The sequence below is a fragment of the Quercus robur genome, chromosome 2 (genome assembly GCF_932294415.1).
Source record: "Quercus robur chromosome 2, dhQueRobu3.1, whole genome shotgun sequence".
In the NCBI taxonomy this organism is placed as follows: domain Eukaryota; kingdom Viridiplantae; phylum Streptophyta; class Magnoliopsida; order Fagales; family Fagaceae; genus Quercus; species Quercus robur.
Window position 1 is genome coordinate 26,166,411 of NC_065535.1, and position 25,521 is coordinate 26,191,931.

Genomic DNA, 25,521 nt, shown 5'->3' on the forward strand with positions numbered 1-25,521 from the left:
ATGTGACAGATAAATGTGATGTGTCATAATGAACTAGTCATGCACACTTACGTCCTAGTCTTAACAATGGTTTTCAAACCTGGATCGTTCAATGAACCGAAAAAGGGAGAGAAGTTCAAGGTTTTTGAGGTCAGGCCAAGGTTCAACCGTGATCAAATCGTGAAGTTTCATTTAATTTAATTTTTTTTTTAAATTGGTACTTATATTGGTTTATATTTATTAATTTTTCATTCTTGAGCAACAAGATGTGTGTAGCCCAATGGTTTGCACACTGGAAATGTTATCTCATTACTTGAGAGCATCTTGCCAGTAGCTAAATTTCATCAATTTTTACCAAAATATAGAAATGACTGAATCGTGACTTATAAAACCGGACCTTGGGCCGGTTCTTGATTATCCCGATGGACTGCCCGGTTCGGTCCGGATTTAGAAACATTGGTTTTAACGACTTGATGGGGACTATCACCTGAAGAGGCATACATCTTATAACTCCCACATCTCCTAAATGTCGTTTGCAATCAAATTTTACAAGAACAAACTTTAAATTTGATCAATTTTAAGCATTATGTACAAGTTTTTCAATTTTACTTTTTATATGCGTAGTGCATCACCTTTTACCAAGTTTAGTGGCACTAAATTTTTCTATAAGCACATAAGAGTATTTTTATTATTGACAAATACTAAAGGTGAGATATTTTTGCCTTTCGCTTAGGATTTTTTTTACCTTTTCCTATCAAAACAAGTGACTTAGACTTGGAGTGTACATAATCAACTCCTAATCAAGAGTCACATCAAGAAACAACAAATGGCTCAAGAAGTTCAATTGTGCATAAAAATGCTCATCTAGGCAACAAATAGTACACGAACATGAATCTATTTCATTAGCCAACCAAAAGTACACAAGTATTAGTTTTAACACAAATTTTTTTTATTTTTCAAATTTTCATTTTGTGTGTGTTTTTTTAGATTCTAAAGACACAAAACATGCAAAACAAAAACTGAAACACACCTAAAATAAGCTAGACTAACACAATTAAAAAAAAAAAAAAAAAGAAGGCAAATGAAATACAACTACTATTAAAAAAAATGCTTAAGCAGCAGCTTCCTTCTCCATTTACATAGTTTAAGGAGCAGACTTTGAGTGAAGAGGTATTCTTCTTCCTCCGAGAGAGTGTTTGTGAAGGTCTAGGAGTGTTCACATTCCCTTAGAATTGAGTTAGAAGGTTCAAAGCCTTAATTAACTCACCAAGCAAAGGCATCGAGTTTTGTGCCTTAGACTGATCTTGAGGGTTTGACACACAAGTCTTCTTTTGACTTACCAGCCACTTGAAGCAATTTGGACAACTGTCTCCAACAAAATCACAATGGTAGTAAAAATATGTTCTCTTGGGCTGATTATTTTTCAATGGGGGAGGACGTGGAATAGTTTTTTTTTTTTTTAGCATTACCAAGAATGGATTTACCATTGTCAGCCTTAGGTTGTTCAACCTCAAGCTTGGCCTTATCAAACTGTGTAACGAATCTAGTGTTGGGTTTTGTGGAGCCTAATTATGTTTGATCTAAATTATGACCCGATTTGAAATAATATTGTTATGGTTTTTAATGAGAGATTTTTTGAGGCTTAGTCCATGGAGCGGAGGTTTGAGCTATCAGCTTAAGCCGTAGTGCTCATGAACAAGCCTTTTAGGGTTTGGGGGCAATGCCCCTGAGAAACCTTTTTGGCTCATTTTGTAAACCATTGTGAATCTTGTGCGTAGGATAGAAAAAACTGTTGGTTTTGGAAATTAGGGTTTTGTGTTTTTTTTTTTTAGAGAGAAAACTGTACTACCACATTTTGTATTTTTTCCCAAGAATAGTGAAATCCCTAGAACTCTATGGATGTAGGAAAATTGCTAAATCATGTAAATATTGTCTTGTGTGTAATTATTTTTTCTTTGGCGTATATTTATTTTCTCTATTTTTGCATTTCACAGATCTGAGAATTTCATGAATATTCATGTCATCCAGCTCTAGGGCTAGAGTTTAGAAGCTGAAGGATGAGAAGAATTTTTTTCTTCATATCCTAACCCATTCTTGTTAGAACTAGGTTGTTAAGAACTAAGCACATCATCACTTAGAGCTAGGCACTCTCTATCTAAGTATGAGCTTGACTGAGCTCCAACTTGAGAGCTTTCACTCTATCAAGCAAAGTAGTGTTCTCTAGTGAGATTTAGAGAGGATCATCTCATAATTTTGCAAGGATCCTACAAGTTCCATCACTTTGATGACATCTACAACTTTGGACTCTTCTGTAGTTGTTACCTTAGTTTGGAATTTTTTAGGTAGAGATAATAATTTTAGGTTCATCAATGGTTTCTCTTAAGTTGTAAGTTGAGTTCACTATATCAATCAGTTTAGCATATAACTCCTCAAAAGGTCTCATCTTCACTCAACCTAATCTTTTCAAATTAACCTAGAAATAAGCATTTGCAATTTATAGGCTCATGAGTGGTCTCAAGAATGGTCCAAGCTTCCTTGGCCACTGACACAGTATAAATCCTCCTAAACTCTTCCTGAGACACAACATTAAATATAGCAGCTTACTATTATGATTAGTAGCAACTAGCTGATTAGAATTCCATGAAGCCAGAGTTTCATCAAGTTTCTTCCATCTAGTCTCTGCAGAGTGCTAGACTTTTTAATCTAGAATATAAGAAAGCCCCCATCTTCACTTTCTAGTATGCAAAGTTGGTGCCATTAAAGTGTGGTGGAATCATGAGTGAGTGTCCACAATCCATAGACAATAGGGGTCAAGGATCTCACAACAAAGATTATCCTAATTAGAGTGCCTACTTCGATACCAATTTTTGGGTTGGAATTGACCTTGATTAAATGAACTAATTACCTAAGTTAATTAATTAGTCAAATTATGCAAAGGTCCAATCAATTACATGAAATAAACAACCACATTGCCAAAACTAAGTACAGTGGAAAATAAATTTGAATTCTAACAATATGGCTATGATTGATGGATAAAACCTTGATGAGAAAAACCTTTTAATGGATGGTTTGAGGGTTACCACAAACTTGAGGAATCCACTATGATAGATTGAAATTGCAATTATAAGGAATATACCCAATCCCAGAGTAACTACCTAAAAAAAAACTTACTGAGCTATCTAAGTGTAGCAGCAATCGGTTGGACTAATCTTCCAAGTGAATTTATTTGGTATGCATGGATTTCCAATCTATGTCTAACTTCACACAATCAACTCTTCTGATTGTTGAAGGTGTTGGTGCATATTTCTTCACAAGGAACACTTGATCATCGGTGAACTAGAAGCAACTTAGAACAAAAACCTAAGACACAAAGGTAGCAGCAACTTTACTAAGTGTACAGTATTCGTTCTTTTCATGATGTTGACAATAAAAAAAAAGGTTTTTATATCTTTAGGGAGTCCTGGTGCACGAATTCCAAGTCAGCTAAGTGATTATGGGTCGTAATCTGAAAATTCAGTAATCCTACGTCTCGATTGGTTGAGTGGTGTCGAGCATAGAGTTGAGGTTTAATGAATCTCAATCAGTCTAGCGTGATATCAAGGCAGCATAACTTCCACTTTCTTGAGCAGCTTCATAAACTGTTTTCTTGTGTCTTCAATGTAGTTCTTCTACACACTTTTGGACACTGAAAATTTGGACACTGAAAAGTAACGACTCAAATAAATCAAAAATACATTTTGACCCAAATTTGCCAACACATTCAATATTCGATCCTAAAAGAAATGTATAACACAAAATGCATAGTACTGTGATATCCTACGTATGTCGTGACATAACTGTTTGTCTTATGTAAGACTTTCAAATGAGCCTTTAATCACATGTGATGCTATATGAGGATTGAATATTTCCATGCTCAGATCTGTGGAGCCACTCAAATCTCTCAAGATTACTTTTGTAGTAATTAATTCAACTATAAAACCATTACCATCTCATCACATCATGGCCGAGGAAATTACCGGGGAACACACTTCCTCTTCTGCTCAACTTGACGGCCGAGTAGCAATAGTAGCAGGTGCCTTGCGTGGCTTTGGTCGTGCTATAGCCATCCACCTCCATTCCCTTGGTGCAACTTGCAAGTGTTGTGCTCAATTATGCTTCAGCATCTGAGCTTAATGCCTCCTCATCAGCTACAGCTAGCTATCCCTTCTCAAACTCGAGCAATTACAGTTTGAGCAGATATTTCGGATCCAGATCAGATCAAGCTGCTCTTTCATAAAGCTGAACAAGAATTTGGCTCACAAATACAAATCCTCGTAAATTGTGCTGGGGTGCGTGATCTTAAGTACCCAAGTTTAGGCAATACCACAGTGGAGGATTGGGACACAACGTTTAATGTTAACACTAAAGGTTCATTCTTGTGCTGTAGAGAGGCAGTGAATAGGTTAAAGCGTGGAGGTGGTTGAAGAATCATCATGATATCAACCTCAGTTGTTGGAGGACTTCTACCAGGATTTGCAGCTTATGCAGCCTCTAAGGCAGCAGTGGGGACAATGAGAAAGATAGTTGCTAAGGAGCTCAAGGGTGCAGGAATTACTGCCAATTGTGTTGCACCTGGGTCTATAGCAACTGACATGTTTTTTGAGGGTACAACTGAGGAAACCATCAAGAATATGGTGGATGCTTGTCCCCTACGCCGACTTGGAGAGCCTGAAGGTGTAACAGCTTGTGGGGTTTTTAGCTAGTGATGTTGGGGAGTGGATTAATGGTCATTTCATTAGGGTGAAAGGTGGATACACCGTTGTTTATGACTAGTAATATGATTGTCATATATAGGGTCTGTTTGGATAGAATTTATTTTGTTGAAACTGAAAACTGAAAATACTGTAGCAAAATAATTTTTAAATGTGTGAGTAGTATTGTGAGACCCAATTTTAATGAAAAAGTTACTCAAAAGTGAGATTTGTGGGTCCCGTACACTGTTCATGGGACCCACAGAACTAATAAAAAGACTGAAAAGTCAACAATTGCCGGCTACTGTTCACATGAACAATAGCCGTTGTTCCCTAAATGAGTGCGCAGCAGCAGGGAAAAAAAAAAAAAGTGAAGAAATGTAAACGCAAACGCAAAAGCTGGATCCAAACCCAGCCATAACAAAGGGCAGAGTCCAAATTTTCTGTACCACTTTTTGTGTACCACTCTATGTTCCACCAATCACTACTTATCAAGTGTATGATTGCTTTCCATTTTAAACTTCAGTAATTCTATAAAGAAAGTAAAATGAACACATGGCAAATATTGATTGGTGGAATATAGAATGGTACACAAAAAGTGATACAGAAGATTTGAACTCCAAAGGGCATGACTCCATTAAGTTTGCTTGGGCGCCCCTTTATCATAGTTCTCTTTTGTGTGTGTGTTTATTATAGCTAATTTAATGAGGCTGTTACTTACATTTGTAAGACTTTCTTATGAAGTATCTAATTAATGCAGTTCATAAATGAAGCGAAAATTGAATAAAGGTAGTAACTTAAAATTCATGAATTACAAAGATAAATACATGTATGTCTCGTCAGTTACTGCTTTTGAACTTTAAAATTAAAAACAATTTATTTGGATTGATTCCAAATTTCATCAAGTGTCTTATAATAACAGTGGATCATCGGTTTTGGTGACAGGATGATAAAGGGTGATTGTAATATCTGCGTCTTTAAATCTTTCAATGGACTTGTTGCAATTAGCTCATTGATATCCTTTCTTTCGGCCATGGCATTGGGATATTTATATTTGTTTCCAAGATTTCAACTGGTCAAACGTAGTAGTTATGGAATTCCTGGTTCTAATGTGTCTAATGGTACATGCAATGTCTTTGAAGGAAGTTGGATCTATGATAAAAATTACCCTTTATATGATGCCTCAAAATGTCCATTTGTGGAGCGTGGATTTAATTGCTTGGCTAATGGCCGGAAAGATGGGGGTTATGCAAAATGGAGGTGGAAGCCAAAGAACTGTGATATTCCAAGGTTCGATGCACGTATAATTCTCGAAAAGTTTCGTGGCAAAAGAGTGGTATTTGTGGGTGATTCGTTGAGTAGAACACAGTGGGAGTCTTTAATATGTTTGCTTATGACTGGGGTGGAGGATAAGAACACTGTATATGAAGTCAAAGGGCATAAGATCACCAAAAATATCAGGTTTTTAGGGGTACTGTTCAGTTCGTTCAATCTTAGAATTGACTTCTATCGATCAGTTTTTTTGGTGCAGCATGGTCCTGCACCAAGGCTTTCACCCAAGTGGGTGAAGACAGCACTTAGACTTGATAAGTTGGATGACATTAGCCATGAGTGGATTGATTCTGATGTTCTCATATTTAATTCGGGGCACTGGTGGACAAAGAGTAGACTATTTCATGAAATGTAAGTTGTTTCTTTCTTTAAAATTCTGAGATTTGATTTAAATAGATTCTGTTTTTTGTATTACTTGTCAATGATTTTGGTATGCATTCCAATGGCAATCATAGTGGCTTCAGAAGAGTATGTTTTAACATTAGATCCTCATTATTCATTAAAGCTTTTTGCTTTTGCAATCAACAACTCACATTTTAGGAAGCTTATAAAGCATGCTCCTAGCTAACATGTTTCCAGACAGGCGCTGCTATTTTCAGGTGGGTAATTCACTGAATCTTGCAATGCCAGTCATTACTGGCTTCAAAAGAGCATTAGAGACTTGGGCATCTTGGGCTGAGACTATGATCAACACAAATAGAACAAGGGTATTCTTCCGGACTTTTGAATCAACCCATTGGAGGTGTGTTAATGTTTAATCAGTCATTATTTTTGCAGCCAATTTCATTCATACTAACAATAAGTTTAGATACACAACATTTTTCACAATTAATGAGGTAACAAATTGTTAATATACCAAATAAAAATTAATAACCTACTACCTCAATAAATTGTGAAAAAATTCTCTCTAACATTACTCTTACACTTGTATGCTTATTATTCATCATTGTCATATATTTGTCTCCAAAAAACTTGCAAATAAACGTGTCCTCAAAACTTGACTGCTAGTGGTGGTTTTATCTTTATTGTCAGTGGTAAGAAATGGAATACCTGCAAAGTGACTCAACGTCCTTGGTCAAAAACTAATGGAAGAGAACGAAGCAGTGTTTCAGAAATCATAATTAAAGTTGTGAAGAAAATGAGAATTCCTGTAACACTTATGCATGTTACGCCAATGTGTGCATTTCGTAGTGATGGACATGTAGGCAGGTGGAGTGACAACCCAAATGTGCCAGATTGTAGCCACTGGTGTCTACCTGGTGTACCTGATACATGGAATGAAATTCTATTATCATTGCTGTTGTAGTTTCAAACAATCAATTAAACAAACAAGTTGTGGCTATATCAACGACATACAGTGCGTTTACCAGTATAAAAAATAAATATAGAAAGAATTGGTTTTTTTTTTTTTTTGGGTGTATGAGTGTATTTATCAGAGTATTATCGGTAAATTTGTGGTTTATACTTGTAACAAAAAAAAAGGATAATGAATAGATTAAAAAATGTCTGGATGAACACAATCCATCCATATCTCATATATCTTCGGTTGATTTTTTTTTTTTTTTTTGGTTGGGAAATTAATCATTGGCACCAAAATTTATTTAATTTTAGTACCAAAATTAAATTGGACAAGTGATGTAAAATTATACAACAATTAACTAATTTGGATTCAATTTGTGCTTCGACTTTAATATAATAACAAAAAACTTTCTATTTTTTAAATGCCACGAGGAAGAGAGCTCTCTCCAAATGATTGAGCTTTAGTTTAAATGTTCAATAGGAATTGCATTGTTTTTTTTCATGGTTGAAAGCTTCATTGTTGGTTTGTATAGAATATATGGATATGAGTTTGGGATGCCAAATACTCTCAACTTTAATTATATACACAATTTAGTTCGGGTGTGAATTCTAGATCGGACTCCCATGGATTATCCTACTATAATTCAGACCTGAACCCAATCTTTCTCTGCCCTTTCTATGTCATCCCTTAGAAGTTCTTAATACCTTAGCTCAATCTTGAAAATTAAGTTTTTGACATTGGTTTTAGTTACTGGTGCCAAGAATAATACAAAGAGTTTAAAGCCAGAATATGTTAGAAGAAAGCACACTTGTTATTTGCAGTTATCAAAAACAACTTGTGATATATGCCAAACATGAAAATTCTCTCATAAATAAATTGTCTAAGACAAAAATCAGGTAGCATGAAGCCATGAAGTGATAAAAAATACCACACAACACATGGGTTATTGAGAGCTTACCAATTGATATAGCCCATACGGTATCTTCACATCCAAAAATCCAGAAACTGGGTGTTTGATTTCTTCATATCCAAGAATAATACAAAGGGTTTAATAGACGAATGATTCTATTGTTCTGTACTGTTATGGAAGAAGATTTGGACAAAATATGTACTTCTTTGCATGATTTACAAATTTCAGAACTTTAAGACAAATTAGGTCACTACGGCATACAATTTATAAATAAATAAAAAGTCACTAAGGTATACACAATTGTGGAGAAGCAGACTAGTGCGAATCATGAAAATTTTATGAATGATTCATCTATATATCTATCTATATATATTTAAAATTTGAAATATAGTATTTATTGTTGCTAGGTTTCTATTGAGTTACATCAGTGGCTACATCATCGGTCCCACTAACTTTTTTTTTTTTTTTTTTTTTTTCATTTTCTTTTCCTTCCTTTTGCAGATTAACATTTTCCCAATCACATTAAAAAAAAAAAAAAAATCCATCTCTTAATTAACATTTCCTAACTTTTCAACTTTCCATTTATTATTCCATCAAACCCAATCTAATAATAATTCAAACTTCCTTCACCTCTATGACTTTCCCTCTCCCCAATTAAGCAGTTATGAAAACTGTTCAACGGCCACTCTATTAGAATTCCAAAAAAAAAAAAAAAAAAAAAAAAACACCTACTGATTTTTTGTCTATATATATTTGCAATTGCTCTACCTCACTCTTGTAAATTTGGAAAGTCCCTCTAAAGTGAGTTTTTTTTTTTCCCATATTCTTTAGGTTTTTCGAATTAGTTTTGTTAGTGATGTGCCATCGGAGATCTCAGGTGCCAACAACATTGGTTCCCATAAACTAACCAAAAAAATCTCAAAGCCATGGTGAAGAATACATTAAAAGAATCACAATGGGGTCTTACTACTATAGTTTATGTAGTCGTTAATCATGGATGAGTTTTTTTTCCATTGATGGGATACCTCTTATGTGCATTTGTGTAATGCATTCACCATTATGGATAAATAATCTTCTTTGTATATGCTTAGCATAAATAAGTTCTATTGTACGTACATATTAATTGTGACATGAATGTAGATGCATAACTATTTTTTTTTTGGATACAAGATAGAATTCTACTCTAGCCTAGTCTAAGAGTATATGTGTGTGAAGCTCTCTCCTGGAGACTTGAACCTCGGCCCTTACCCCCCACACTTCACAAGCACTTATATTTGTAGAGTGATCATCACACCAAGGGTGTGCGATGGTAATGTAGATGCATAACTTAGTACAAGATAAGTTACTTTTTTTTTTTTTTTTTTTTTTTTTTTTTTTGTATTGTAACAAATTTAGATATTATTATGGAATACTTTTGCTGTAAGACTTTTGCCAAAATTGTAGAATTTGGTGTCAATGGAAAGAAAATTAAATCAAAGGACATGTATAAAACTATATAAGGTAGCAATATACAAAAGAAAAAAAGAAAAAAGACTAGGGTGAAAGATTATCCAAGTTTGGACAAAGCCTCAAAATCCATGAAGACCAATTGGATGTGAGAAATTCCACAAAGATGTATGCTTGGCTATATGAAGAAATTGAATTTGGATGAAATATGAAGAAGACCAATTGAATTGAATTGAGTTTTCTATCACAAGTCCTCTCTCTCCTTCTTATTGTTTGATTTAATTTTTGTTTGAGCTAATACTTAGTTAAAACATTTAGTTGTATTCTAAGAAAATTAAGTTGTTGAAAAAAATAGCATAATCCAAAATCTAAAACTAAAAACCCAAATTAAGAAAACATAACGCACTATAACATAATTTAGAGGAATGTGAACCACCTAAAGAATGGATAAATATCAATCAAATATACCCAAAAATAATAGAATGATATATTTGTATTTGTAGAGATATTGAGATGAAAAATAATTTTAGAAATTGTTTAATTTTTGAAAAGTGCTACATTTACAACGTTTTCAGAACAAGTCATAGTTGGTAAATTCTTATCGGTTCTAATTTAAACCTATCACTAAAATTATTTTTTTGCCAACCAATAACAACAAATAACAACCTACTATGTATGATCTGTTGTAAAAATGTTGTGAAATTATTGCCGACATAATATTTCTCTTAATTTTTTGATAGAGCAAATTATTTTCAACAAATTTAGGAGAACAAACTATACTTATATCAAAATTACAAAATAATTATCTATTCCCACTCATTACATAGGTTTGCGACCAGTAACTTATTAATTTCAGAAATAATGTCATTGATAATGGAAAGAAGATTTATAACATTTTGTCTTTTGGAGGATAAATTGATTTATTGTTGTAAAGCCTTTGAAGTTCCTTCTCTAGGCAATTTAGAGCAGAATGGATAATTCTTCTACTTGTTGTCATCCACTACAAAAGATAAATAATAAGTTTCATACAAAAAAGTCCTAAGAAAAAAAAAATCCTATTGATCAACAGCAACTGATATGTCTTACCTGCACATCACTGCCTCCAATTGTACCCTTATGGCCTGCAAAATATTGATGAGTAATGCCTCCCTAAAATCCAAAAATCTCATCTTTAGTTTCTTTACAATTAAACCTCCTATGGTCAAGTTATGAAATAATGAGACAAAATATACCTTAATATGTATGTGACAGTCTCAAAATCTGTAAAACACAATTCACATTAGACTATACCAAAATAAGCACACACATAAGCTCCATACTATAAAACAGAAACAATCAAGGTTCATGAATGCACATAAATACCAAAACCTTAAACGTGAAAGAGGGGGGAGAATGATGATGCCCTTAATCTGAAGGACTTTGTTGGTGTTGTTACTTGTGTTACTTGCGGTTGCCGATAACATTAAATAGATCAATTCCCATGTCTCTCTCTCTCTACCTGCTCTCATTTTTTTTTTTTTTTTTGTTTTGTTTTGTTTATTGCACAGATAGATAGATCTCTCTCTCTCTCTCTGCCTTATTATGAAATGTATGGAAATATAAGATGTCTTATGTCTTTTAGAAAGTGAAATACACCTATTGAGTCCACATAGAAGTGTACAAGTGAGATGTTCTTGCTTAACCAACGAAGGTTGGCCTAAGTGGAGGGGCTCTAGTCACTTAAGCAAGTGGTCTTGGTTTCGAGCCCTTGTGGATGCAGCAAACTTTCTTGGGAGAGGTCCCTGCCTTGGCGCCCGACAGTACCTCAAAGGATCAGTCTTGGGATAAAAACCTGGGGACACCTTGGGAAACCAAAAAAAAGAGATGTTCTTGCTTAGGCGAACGAGCTTTATCATTGTAGTCTTCTTGGCTTCTATGTTAGGTGTTATGTAGGTACAAAAAATTTAAAAATTTAGATAGGACACATGGCATAAAATTAGACATCTAATTTATAATCTAATTGGATTATTTCTCAGTTTTGACTTTAAATAGATAATATGTTAGAATGATATCTGTAGGGACACGATTTTTAACGACCCAAGAATGACATTGGGCTCGCATGTAAAAGGCTCGAACAATATAATTCATAGAGAGTGGGCTAGAAAGGCTGGACCTTGGTCGTTGGACGGCGGTTTAGTCGTGATTTTCATGGAAGCTCATACGAAGATAGGCTTGGCCAAAATAACTAGGCTTCACATCGGTGTAGCTCGGAGGGTTTGAGTCCTCGGACTGAGTCCGAGGAGCATCACATTCTTCCCATTCTTCTTTTTGTGGGATCTTTTTTCCTCCCCCCTTCTCCCTTGGCTCTCCTCCCCTTTTATACCAGTGTTTACTTCTCGTTTTTCTGTCTACGAGTCAATTTTGCCTTTTTGGGGTATTGACTCGTCCTATCAATTCATACGTCAGAGTGGTTGGGGGTGGTTGGGAAAAGTTAAATAGCATGGTCTGGAATATGGGCTTGTCAGACGCAGGGCTCCACATTACGGTGTTGGTAGCTTTCTCCCTTGTACTGCTCTTGTACTGAGTTTGTCCTTTTCTTCAGGCGTTTTGTGAGGTGTAGAGCGTGAGATCGTCCTCGACCACATCCTTGGGCCTTTGAGGGGCTTTCATCATACGTCCTCGGCAGTAGGGCTCCTCGGCTTGGGCTTTGGGCCCTTAATACAAAGTGGGTTGGGACCTCAGATTTCGGGCCCCACAATAACCACTCAAAATCCTACTGCCCAGCCTTGTTGTTGGGGAGGAGGGTTTTGGTAATGTTAGGCCCAAACCATGGCTTGTCCAGCTCAACATTTCTTTAATGCCAGGGTTTCTTCGTTTGCATGGGGGGCGGCGCTAAATTGTGAGACATCCCTTTAGATTTTCTCACGCGGCGCCTTTGACGTTGCAGTGTTCAAGGCGTGCCATTAATATGTCTCCTTCACGAGGCTATCCAAACTTTATGGTTGCAGGCGGCGCAGGGAGCTGAGCAAAGACTATCTCGTTCGTAGCATTTCTTGGGAACATGCCTAGATTAAATGCCACCGGTTTGCCCTCTGTATAAGTAGGATAGGGGGTTAATCCTCCTACATATAAACCCTTCGGCCCCATCCCAATTCATAATCCTTCCGCCATACTCAGAATCTCCATCTCCAGTGCCATCCACCCTTAGAGCAATATGTTTGAGGCATGGGTGGGGATGAAAGATCTATACCCGCTTCAGAGGCACCGAATCCTTCCAAGACTTAAGGTGTTGCGGTCTGGACAGGGAAGACACAGACTCAAGATGATCTTTCGCTTTGATAAGGTAGGGATGGTATCTCTGCCTCTTTCAGTCAAAATCCGAAATAGGCACTGTTCGCATTAGATTCTTGGTGCGTTAGAAGTAAGGTTTTCCGTCATCAGCGCCGTTTGCTTTATTGCAGGCGTGGCTAACATGGAGGCTCATCAACTTCCGGCTCCCTGCACCTTTTCTTCAACGGTGCTAGCCTCAAGTTGGGCTCCCTACACCTTTTCTTCAACGGTGCTAGCCCCAAGTTGGGTTCTTTTGCTGCCTGAGTTATAGACATGTAAAAGTATTGAGGAATGGTCTCCTTAGACAACATTTTGGAACTGCAGCATCCCTCTTTTCTGCCTTGTATCTTTTCTTTTCACTTATGCAGTTAGTTTTTAGTATAAACTTATTCAAGTTCTTTCGTTGTACGTTGTACTATTTCTTTGTCCTAATAAAAGATGAATTTGTTTCCTTCTAAATACTTTTCTTTTCTGCGGCAATTACTTTGTGAATGGGTAAGCTACATGTGTATTTTTCTTTAATAATACTTAGGACAGGAAACCTTGTAACAAAAAGCTACTAATTTGAATCTATTGAAACTATCAAATATAATAATATCAATCAATAGCAGATTAAACTTATGAGGCTAACCGAGATAACAACTGAGTGTACTGTGACGCGTGTGAGGTAGTTGCCCGAGAATGAGAAACCCCAAATAAACCATTCGAGAAGGTTGCCGAATAGTGTGGAACTTGGGCCGTGTTTTCGATAACAGCTGGCCTCTAATCCGAGGACCTAGGTATGATTGTACCGGGTTGTCTAGAACTTGTATTCTTTCTTTTAGGTAGTTGGTTTCTCCATAGGCTTGAGTCCAAGGACCATGCAAGACCTTGGTTTTGTCCAAAACTTGTATTTTTTCTTTTAAGTAGTTGGTTTCCCCATAGGCTTGAGTCCGAGGACCATGCAAGACCTTGGTTCTGTCCAAAACTTGTAGTTTTTTCTTTTAAGTAGTTGGTTTCCCCATAGGCTTGAGTCCGAGGACCATGCAAGACCTTGGTTCTGTCCAAAACTTGTAGTTTTTCTTTGTAGTGGTTGGTTTCCCCATAGGCTTGAGTCCGAGGACCATGCAAGACCTTGGTTCTGTCCAAAACTTGTAGTTTTTCTTTGTAGTAGTTGGTTTCCCCATAGGCTTGAGTCCGAGGACCATACAAGACCTTGGTTCTATCCAAAACTTGTATTTTTTCTTTTAAGTAGTTGGTTTCCCCATAGGCTTGAGTCCGAGGATCATGCAAGGTCTTGGTTCTGTCCAAAACTTGTAGTTTTTCTTTGTAGTAGTTGGTTTCCCCATAGGCTTGAGTCCGAGGACCATACAAGGCCTTGGTTCTATCCAAAACTTGTAGTTTTTCTTTTAAGTAGTTGGTTTCACCATAGGCTTGAGTCTGAGGATCATGCAAGGCCTTGGTTCTGTCCAAAACTTGTAGTTTTTCTTTGTAGTAGTTGGTTTCCCCATAGGCTTGAGTCCGAGGACCATACAAGGCCTTGGTTCTGTCCAAAACTTGTATTTTTTCTTTTAAGTAGTTGGTTTCCCATAGGCTTGAGTCCGAGGACCATGCAAGACCTTGGTTCTGTCCAAAACTTGTAGTTTTTTCTTTTAAGTAGTTGGTTTCCCCATAGGCTTGAGTCCGAGGACCATGCAAGACCTTGGTTCTGTCCAAAACTTGTAGTTTTTCTTTGTAGTAGTTGGTTTCCCCATAGGCTTGAGTCCGAGGACCATGCAAGGCCTTGGTTCTGTCCAAAACTTGTAGTTTTTCTTTGTAGTAGTTGGTTTCCCCATAGGCTTGAGTCCGAGGACCATACAAGACCTTGGTTCTGTCCAAAACTTGTATTTTTTCTTTTAAGTAATTAGTTTCCCCATAGGCTTGAGTCCGAGGACCATGCAAGGCCTTGGTTCTATCCAAAACTTGTATTTTTTCTTTTAAGTAGTTGGTTTCCCCATAAGCTTGAGTCCGAGGACCATACAAGGCCTTGGTTCTGTCCAAAACTTGTATTTTTTTCTTTTAAGTAGTTGGTTTCCCCATAGGCTTAAGTCCGAGGACCTTACAAGACCTTGGTTCTGTCCAAAACTTGTATTTTTTCTTTTAAGTAGTTGGTTTCCCCATAGGCTTGAGTCCGAGGACCATGCAAGGCCTTGGTTCTGTCCAAAACTTGTATTTTTTTCTTTTAAGTAGTTGGTTTCCCCATAGGCTTGAGTCCGAGGACCATGCAAGGCCTTGGTTCTGTCCAAAACTTGTAGTTTTTCTTTGTAGTAGTTGGTTTCCCCATAGGCTTGAGTCCGAGGACCATACAAGGCCTTGGTTCTGTCCAAAACTTGTATTTATTTACTTATTTATTTACTTTTCGAAGGTTAGCCCCTCGACCAAGGTGGGGAGAGTTAGCTTGATGTTGGAAGCCTCTAGAGCTGCCCGTGCCATCGGCACTGTAGGCGTAGCCCCTAACGGAAATTTATGTCTGAGCAACAACTGCATGTCGCTAGAAATGGAGGAACCTTTGCAGACCTCTGCTTGATAGGGGCTCGACTCCATCGCCACCTGCGCCAACGCGCAAGCCTTCCCACAGACGGCGCCAATTGTAGGGACACGATTTTTAACAACCCAAGAATGACATTGGGCTTGCATGTAAAAGGCCCGAACAATATAATTCATAGAGAGTGGGCTAAAAAGGTTGGACCTTGGTCGTTGGACGGCGGTTTAGTCGTGATTTTCATGGAAGCTCATACGAAGATAGGCTTGGCCAGAATAACTAGGCTTCACATCGGTGTAGCTCGGAGGGTTTGAGTCCTCGCACTGAGTCCGAGGAGCATCACATTCTTCCCATTCTTCTTTTTGTGGGATCTTTTTTCCTCCCCCCTTCTCTCCTAGCTCTCCTTCCCTTTTATACTAGTGTTTACTTCTCGTTTTTTCTGTCTACGTGTCAGTTTTGCCTTTTTGGGGTATTGACTCGTCCTATCAATTCATACATCAGAGTGGTTGGGGGTGGTTGGGAAAAGTTAAATAGCATGGTCTGGAATATGAGCTTGTCAGACGCAGGGCTCCACATTACGGTGTTGGCAGCTTTCTCTCTTGTACTGCTCTTGTATTGAGTTTGTCCTTTTCTTCAGGCGTTTTGTGAGGTGTAGAGCGTGAGATCGTCCTCGGCCACATCATTGGGCCTTTGAGGGGCTTTCATCATACGTCCTCGGCAGTAGGGCTCCTCGGCTTGGGCTTTGGGCCCTTAATACAAAGTGGGCTGGGACCTCAGATTTCGGGCCCCACAATATCCTATAAAAAATTTTGCCAAATTGCAAATTATACCCTAAAGTTTGGGGGTGTTTAGATTTTATACCTTGAAATTTCAGAATTTGGATTTTACCACTTGAAACTCTATTCCATTTGCATTAGTAGCATTTCCGTCCATATTTTCCGTTAAGTGTCATATAAGGGCCTATTTGGTTTGTATTAAGGTTGTATTCATTTTTTATTTTCATTTTCTGTACTCATTTTCTATACTTAAATCTTGTACTTATTTTTTGTTCCCATCTATCTTTTTGTTTGGCATCATTTTCTACTTTGTCTTCCCCTTCACTTTTTTTTTCCTGACAACCACCAACAAATAGAGAGAGAGAGTGTGTTCTTTGATGTTACAAGTCAGTGATAGTGGGACCCACAGATTTGATTTTTTTACGAAAATGTCATTGTATTCATTTTCAAGAAAATGAAAACACTAAAAAGTTGTATTAAGTTTTTGCATTCAAATCCTTTTTTTTTTTTTTTTTTGATATTAAAAATAAAACTGAATACAAATACAAAGCCAAACAAGTTTTTTAATAGTGGGTCCCACAAAAAATGAAAATGAATACAAAATACACACATTTTTTGCTCAAACCAAACAAGCCCTAAGCTTACCACGTGTATTTAGTTCATCTAATAAAATTATGTCACTTTATTTTTATTATGCCATGTCATTTTTAATTATTTAATTTTTTATAGACTAGAAAAATGATGTGATATTATTTTATTGGACAAACTAAACACATGTGACAAATTTATGTGACACTTAACAAAAAATATGGACGGAAGGATTGCTGATGTAAATAGAATAGAACTTTAAAGGATAAAATCCAAATTTTGAAATTCTAGAGTATAAAATCCAAATACTTTCAAATTGTACGGGTGTAGTTTGTAATTTGGAATATATATATATATATATATATATGAGATAGGTTCGAGTTACACCTGGTATAACTCAATTACACATTTTTCTAACCATTGATTTCAATTAGATCTAATGGCTAAAAAAAACTCTATTGTTCACATTAGCTTGTCTAATTAAGAATATATTTTCTCTCTCTTTCGTAATTAAATTCCAAACCATTTTTAGCTCAGTGAGAGAAAATTAATTTTCTTGGTTTTTTACTTTTTCAGTTTTTCTCTCTCACTCTCTTTCTCTTCACATTCTTCTCCAACTTACGGCTTCTCTCTTCCCTGATCTCCACAGCCAGCCAATACCCACATTTTTTTTGTTCTTTTGCGTAGTTTCCAATATTGGTTTTTAACATAAGAACTATTTCTAATGGTTTTCACTGTTATTTAATAGTGAGCTTTAATTCTTGTGATTACATGAGATTTTATTAGTTTTAGTCCTTTTCTATTAATGCTCTGAGGGAGAGTTTTTTTTTTTTTTTGGCAGCAATTATAAGATCTACAAATAATTGATACAAAGGCAAAGTTAATTTGCTTCCCTTTAATTTCTTTGGGGATGTATTTTATATATGCACAGATTTACATGAGATCCAAATATGTAGGTTACGATTGTTTTGAAAGTTCGGATTACACAAGTGTATCAATTCCGTGAGATAATATTTGGCTTGGCCGTAGTTATATGAAGTTTGAATTGACTTGTAGTTTTCTTCAGTTTTAGATGTATTCTCACTTAAGAGAAACCAAATAAAAGGACTCTTTAGTGATAAAATTCAAGAAATATAGATAATTTTTTTTCTTGGATTACTAAATTGACATTTAGATCAGAACTATCTCACTTTATTGCCAAGGGATAAGACTCTCACGAGTCTAACCAGTAAAATATTTAAATTTTTGGCCTCAAATGGTTTTACATTGATATCTAAAACTAAATCATACTTCTAGATTTAACAAACTAAATTCTACATACAGCTCCAATGAGTTGTGTGGGTCCGCGGAGGAGAAGGACGTGTGTGGTCTAGACTCAGAGAGAGAAGAAGAAGAAGAAGATGGGAAAGGTGGAAGGAGTTAATGATTTTTTAAAGAGAATTATGACTTTTAATGCTCTAGATTATTTATTTTTAGAGGTTGATGACATGGCTGCTTGTGTGTTATTAACTATTAGATTTAATTGAAATTAATGGTTGAAAAAAATGTATAGCTCAGAGTTACATGTGTATCTTGAATCCATATATATATATATATACTATTTGTTTATAAAAATATTGATCCGATAAAATTTCGACGCGTTTCAATCTCACATATCTCGAACTCATTTGATTACACTCAATCTTTCCATTTCTCTGTAGATTCTAGAACATCACCGACAAGATTCAAACGTTAATTAAAAGCTTTTGGTATACACTTTTTTTTGGCTAAAAGCTTTTGGTATACACTTAAAACTTAAAAAAAAGTACAGTTGTTAAAATTAGTTCAGAAATCATTGTCCAAATCTAACTGAGAAACTAAGCAAGGAAGCTGGTATTACAAGCAAAGGCAGTATTTAACTAAATTGACCAAAACCACCTTCAAACTTCATCCACACTCCTCTTTGTACTTTGCTCATCCAGATGCAAGTTTTTTCCTTAGTTCCCCAGTTGCTGAAACAGTAAGATTACTGCTTTACTTTTTGAGCTTTATGGGTCTTCAACTTCACAATCTTTGGTCTTGATTTGATTTTATTCTGGTTAAAGTTGTCGTTCTGTGTTCTGCTGAAGTGTGTCCCTTTCTATGTTTCAAGTGCTTAAATCTTTGGTCTTGATTTGATCTTGTTATGGTTAAGTTGGCACTTAAATGTCTGTTTCACTTTTAAAGTTTTATCTGTGTGGGTATTTTCAGTTAACATGGATGGATTTTTAATGTGGGATTACTTCATTTTTCTGATCGGTTTATGATTAAATCTGTGAGTAGTTTGTGGGGTGTTCAAAAGATGGAGATAGTGAGTAAGTTCAACTGGGACACATTTGGCCATTTCAGGCATTTCTACCTAAGGGGTTTCAGTTTTGGTGATAGAATGATAAAGGGTCCTTGTCAAATTTGGATCTTTGTATCCTTCAATACACTTTTTGCAACTGGCTCATTGATATTCTTCCTTTCAGCCATGTTATTTGGATATATGTATTTGTTTCCCACTTATAGCCCAGTCATCAATAGTTATGGGATTTCTGAGTCCATTGTTTCTAATGGCACATGCAATGTTTTAAATGGAAGTTGGATCCAAGATGAAAGTTACCCTCTATATGATGCCTCAAGATGTCCATTTGCAGAACATGGATTTAATTGCTTGGCGAATGGGCGGAAAGATAAAGGTTATGCAAAGTGGAGGTGGAAGCCAAAGAATTGTGATATTCAAAGATTCAATGCGCGAGCAATTCTTGAAAAGCTTCGTGGAAAACGAGTGGTTTTTGTGGGTGATTCATTGAGTAGAACACAATGGGAGTCATTGATATGTATGCTTATGACAGGGGTAGAGGATAAGAGGGATGTATATGAAGTCAATGGCCAAAAGATCACTAAACGGATTAGGTTTTTAAGTGTAAGATTCAGTTCATTCAATTTAAATATTGACTTTTATCGATCGGTGTTCCTGGTACAGCCTGGTCCTGTGCCAAGGCATGCACCAAAGAGGGTGAAGACAACACTAAGACTCGATAAGATGGACAGTATCAGCAAAGAGTGGATTGATTCTGATGTTCTCATATTTAATTCAGGACACTGGTGGACAAGGACCAAGCTTTTTCAAATGTAAGTTACCTAATATCCTCAGCATCGATGGCATTAAATCTTACTAAAAGAACGTATTTCAATTATGATTTTTGTAAGCATTCTGATGCCAGCAACCTCTTAAGCCTTTTATATATGTGCATATGTGCATTCTACAATAATATGATACATTGACCTTTCATTTCTGTCTTAATTTAATTAATTTCAGTTACTAGTGATTTTTCATGTATCTTGCTTCATCCATAATTGATTTCAAATTCATGTAACAGCATAACATAAAGCCTGTTGTGCATTTTCATCATAATGAACTCATCTTAGAATCTTAGAGCCTTTCGTGGGTAAAAACCTTGGTAGTCAGGTGTCCAGGAAGGCTTCAAGTTGGGCTGGCAGTTCTACTTTGGGATTTTCTTACATAGAGAGAATATCTCAAAATTTTCTTGTACAATTTAAGTAACCAATACCTAAAGCTTAAAGAGTCTTGTTGAGAATTATTGATGCTAGATGAGTCTGTTACGCCAATAAAAAAAACTCAATTGTAATTCCAATTTAGGCCATTCTCTGAATGTCTAGTACTTAGCTGCCATTGTAAGGAACTTCTGTTTAATGAACTGGATGGTTGGAGTAAAGGCCTGAGAGCATCAATCCAAAGTTCCAAACATGTATCATTGTTATAACATTGAAAAGGATGGATCTTTGAAAAGCATCCATTTAGCATTACCCCAACTGATTATCATTATTGTCAATGACCAAGAAGCCAGTTATTCATTTGTAATTGGTTACTTTTTGCATCTTGGCGGTCAAGGATAGAGGTGCTAGAATGTATTTGTAGCCTCTTTGGTCGTTGGGTCTTTAGACTGCACTTTTTCTTGGCATATAAAATCACTATTCATAACATATTTTTAAGTGTTACATGAACATGGTCACTTATTATTCAGTTTTGGTGGCTATTTCAGTATATTTTTGTTTGTTATTAATTTTTGGGCTATTCTGTGTATAGGTGCTCACATGCACAGAGAGGCTGGGGCTTGGGTTTAGGGCTATAAGAAGAAATAGTTCTTAAAATTTCATAGGAAAGGGGAATCATAATCTTGTAGATAGAGACATTCTTCATTGTAGAGGTAGGCACAATATTAAACCCAATAATATATTCGCACTTAACTTCACTATATCTCAAAGTAGGAATGATTTTAGTAGAGCATTTTTAGAAGGAGATAAGATATATCTGACTTGGATTCAGCATGCATAATACGAGGTCAGTCATTTATTATTTTAGAAAAGACCTGTGACTCCAATCTTAGTGCTCCCCTAAATTGAACTACCCTTGAGCAATTCTCCCCATCCCCTCCCTTATTTTTACCCAGTCTAATACAGGTATTCATTTTGTTCAGTTAAAATATGCTTGAGAAAGGGTCTTTGCTTCTGCATTACCTTCCTTTCCATAGCTGAACAAATTATTTGAATGATTTTTCTTTATAAACATATTATTAGATCTCCATCAAACTTTTCATGAATTTGTCATATAAAGCTTTCAGCTCAATCTTTTGTAATTAAGTTTGTTCTTTTCATAAATGCATATAATATGTAGAATGCTTCTAACATGTTTCCAGACAGGGGCTGGTATTTTCAGGTTGGTAATTCACTGAAGCTTGGAATGCCACTGACTACGGCCTTTGGCAAAGCATTAGACACTTGGGCATCTTGGGTTGAGACTATGGTCAACAGCAATAGAACCAGTGTATTCTTCCGGACTTTTGAATCTTCCCATTGGAGGTGTGTTGCATAGTTGGTCACTGTATTTGCTGCCAATTTTATGTTAATAACTTTTTTGTTTTTTGGGGGCCAACATGTTAATAGCCTTTTTGAGGTTGGCATAGAAAGTGAATTTTCAGTCATATCTATATTCCATGAATCTATAACCTTTCACCTAGTTTGCTTGTCTTTAGCACAAAATGATTGTTTGATTGTTAGGATGTGATTGTTACTTAGGAATTTGGGATAGAAATTATTAATATCCGAGGATTTGTGAAAATTTGATAGTTCGTTTGGCAGAATTTTTGAGAATTTCTATTTAAATGAACATCTCCATTCCCATCAAGAATGAGAATTCTAATTCTCACCTTTTAGGTAGGAAATTTCAGTTCTCATATAGCTTATATTTGTGAGAATTACTAATTTGATCCTTTAATCCAACTTTTCACTTTTTCTTTCTTAAAACTAGCTACATAGAGCTCATTTTAGAACAAAAATAGATAATTTCACCCAAATAAGATGTTTATTAATGTTCAGGGGTAATTTTATCATTTTAAAAAATTATCCATAATGGTCAAATTATTGATTTTTTAGTATTAAAATAATATTTATAAGATTAATCACTAAAATTTATGTTTTTAAATATAGTGTTTTCTATAATATGATATAAATTCAAATTTTAAGTATATCCAAATAATATAAATGTTAACTCTTAGGAATTTAAAATCTTATGAGATTAAACTAAGAATTTGTAACTCTCAAGATTTGAATTTCTTAGCTACCGAACTGGCCCTTATTGTTCTTGGGACTCAACACAAGCACGCTGAAATTTTAGAACAGGTTTCTCAAACCTATTAACCCTAAATAACCTCCTTTTCATGGTAACCTGTTACTTTCTACCATGTTTATATTGGAACCCAGAAAGCTTACATGAAACACGAGACGGTGAGATATATATCTGGACCTGCAGAGGTGATGGTCGTGTTAGTTTTGTGAAGCAACTTGTTACTCCCTTTCTAGAACTAGAGGAGGGAAATTCTATGTTTCAACCAAATATGGCTGGAAGGAATGAATTTCTTGTGGCATGGCAGAGGAAGTTTCTTCTTTCTGGATACCACAGTCTTGACACTTGAAGGACAACAACAACAAAGCAGCCGTAGTTTCAAATTTTTTGGGGTCGGGTATGGATCTTCAACAAGATTACTACTTCCTTAGTTGACATGTCCTTTTTAACTATTTCTACTAGTGTTGTTTTTGGTCTTCCTCTACATTTTTTCGTTCCCTCAACTTGAATCATTTCATTCTTTCTTACTGGTGCATTAATTGCTCTCCACTGCACATTACCAAACTATCTCAAGCGACTTTTCCTTTTCTTTTCATCAATAGGGCTACCCCTATCTTGAAGGAGGCTCTCCGTAAAAAAAAAAAGGTGCAAGATCTTGTACTAAAGTAATCCTCAGCCTGTGGCAACAATTACGATAAGGATCAATGCATTTATAATTCCACATTCACATGCACATACATATAGATATATCGATAGTACATCCATAAATATATGTATATATATATGCATCCTAGCCAAATATAGAGCGCGTGCGCGCACACAGATATAATGGGGCTAGTGTGAAATGAAAGGAAATTTCTTTTCTGGTTGAGGGTAGATAGCTATTCAACAGTTTGGAACCTCTGCTGTATGTTGTGATTTATCTTAATGTTCTGTAAAAGTAACTCTTGATGATGCTTCTGTGGTATCCTGAATCATATAACCCAAAATATTTTATCAAAGATCCCCAGGGAACTAGTTATGCATGGCTTTCTTTTTTGATAAGTAACTAGTTATTCATAGCTTTCTTATTGATTTAATAATATAGTTTCCCATGAATGTACCACTAGTCATACTTCTGTGGTGTTCTATAGAATTGAAATGTTTATCACAGATTCTCTGAACGTGTGTTGTCTAGCTTTACTATGATGCTGTTTCTCCTCCTAAAACCATTAGTTTCTAATGCCCATTGATGTATGTGATGTAGCCCAGGTTAACCTGCTAATAAGCCTATGCAAAAACTTTGACTGATAAACAGATTCTTGTGTGTGTCAGTGGTAAAAACCGGAATTCTTGCAAAGTGCCTAAACTACCTTCATCAAGATCTCATGGAAGGGACCGAAGCCCAATTTCAGATGTCATAATCAAGGTTGTGAAGAAAATGACAGTTCCTGTAACAGTTCTTCATGTTACTCCAATGGATGCATACCGGAGTGATGCACACGTGGGTACTTGGAGTGATAATCCATCTGTGCCTGATTGTAGCCATTGGTGTCTGCCTGGGGTACCTGATACATGGAATGAAATTCTCTTATTACACTTGCTGTCGAAAAATGGGGTTCCCCTCCAATGATCAATAGAAGTTGCATGCTTTGTTTCCTCCTCTTGCATCTAGCATTGATTCTAAGCTCTCTTGGTTGGCACGGTTTATCAATTCACTTGGGACTTGGGGATTGGAGAAATTGTACTGGGTTTCTTGTTTTTACCCATTTAGGAAATTCTTTCATTTGTCTGTTTATTTTTTCATTGGCAGTTGCTGAATAACCAAACCTAGTTTGAGATTCAACTGCCTGTTGCAATAGAAATTAAATTTCTTACATTTGAAAGTTTTGAAGCATTATTTTATAAAAAAAGAGAGCTTCTATACTGTACATGTGCAAATTTTATTTATTTGGCAATTAATCTTTGGCAGAAATACCATTTTGGTCATAACATTTTGGGGTCACGGTCGATTTGGTCCTTACATTTTAGTAGCAGTCAATTTGGTCTTTGTTATTTTTAATTTACAATCAATTTGATCTTATTGTTAACTCATTAATAGAAAATAACTATATAGTAAATGACATGCACATGTGGCATGCTAATAAAATAATAAAAAAAATAAATAAAAAATTCACAAGCTCTTCTTACAGTTTCTTTGCAACCAAGCACTTCTTTAGAAACACCCATATCAACCTAGCTTTTCTTACCCTCTCAAGTTGCCCACCGGTGAAAATAAGCACAGAAGTTGTCGAGGTTAACCATAAACAAATTGACAACCAAGCAATGAAAACGATTGAACCCAGAAGGAAAGAAATAGTCTAATACTAAATTTAAAATGAAGATTTAGCAATGCAAATGATTTATCCTAAAGTTCAAGTCCTTCATTGAATTGAAATGTAAGCAATAAAGAAAATGACACTTTCCTTGAGCCACACATTGAAGTGAAACTCACACATTTGGGAAAAAGACCAATATGAAACTACATTTTCTGCATTGCAAAAGCTACCTTAGCCTACCATATAAAAACCAATGAAATCCAAATCATTCCAAACATATCCTCTAACATGAATTGAATCAAATCCAACAAAAAAACACTAAGTTAACAAAAACCCATAAACACAAACTCGAAAAATTCATAGATTTGTGAATGGGTAAAGCATTTTAGTCACGATTTTATTATATACAGGAAAAAAAATAAGTTAATCAAGTAGCTCGTGAAAAAGCTTGAACTTGCTCGGCAAGTAAATGAAATAAGCTTGAACATGTAATTTTGTTTGATAATGAACTCGAACTTGGCTCGTATTTGAAATAAAATAAAATGAACGAGTATGAACCTTTAATACTTGGCTCGGTCCAACCATCAATCAAATTTACTGAAGTTAAGGGCTGTGGCAGCCTTGCATTAACGTTAATTGGTGCTAATTTTATGGCAAAAGTGACGTTGGGTGGAACTTTGTCACACAGCAAGCAAACTTTGATTTTT

General features: G+C 35.8%; 2 protein-coding genes and 1 pseudogene across 3 annotated transcripts; all 3 read left to right on the forward strand.

Annotated features, from left to right (window-relative positions):
* Positions 1 to 3,978: 3,978 nt before the first annotated feature.
* On the forward strand, positions 3,979 to 4,921 carry LOC126706057 (NADPH-dependent aldehyde reductase-like protein, chloroplastic; annotated as a pseudogene).
* A 343-nt stretch (positions 4,922 to 5,264) lies between these two features.
* On the forward strand, positions 5,265 to 7,347 carry LOC126696766 (protein trichome berefringence-like 7). The gene is made up of 4 exons (XM_050393473.1): positions 5,265 to 5,390; positions 5,632 to 6,392; positions 6,625 to 6,783; positions 7,074 to 7,347. The coding sequence occupies exons 1-4, from the start codon at positions 5,265 to 5,267 to the stop codon at positions 7,345 to 7,347; spliced, it is 1,320 nt and encodes a 439-aa protein (XP_050249430.1).
* Positions 7,348 to 18,550: 11,203 nt separating this feature from the next.
* On the forward strand, positions 18,551 to 24,423 carry LOC126713073 (protein trichome berefringence-like 7). 2 transcript variants are annotated; one of them, XM_050412724.1, is made up of 4 exons: positions 18,569 to 18,869; positions 19,100 to 20,005; positions 21,596 to 21,754; positions 23,832 to 24,423. In XM_050412724.1, exons 2-4 carry the CDS (start codon positions 19,152 to 19,154, stop codon positions 24,127 to 24,129), a joined length of 1,311 nt encoding a protein of 436 aa, XP_050268681.1. In that variant the 5' UTR covers positions 18,569 to 18,869; positions 19,100 to 19,151; the 3' UTR covers positions 24,130 to 24,423. The 2 variants fall into 2 exon arrangements, with proteins under 2 accessions (XP_050268682.1, XP_050268681.1); XM_050412725.1 differs by having other exon boundaries at positions 18,551 to 20,005; positions 23,815 to 23,950.
* Positions 24,424 to 25,521: the final 1,098 nt, after the last annotated feature.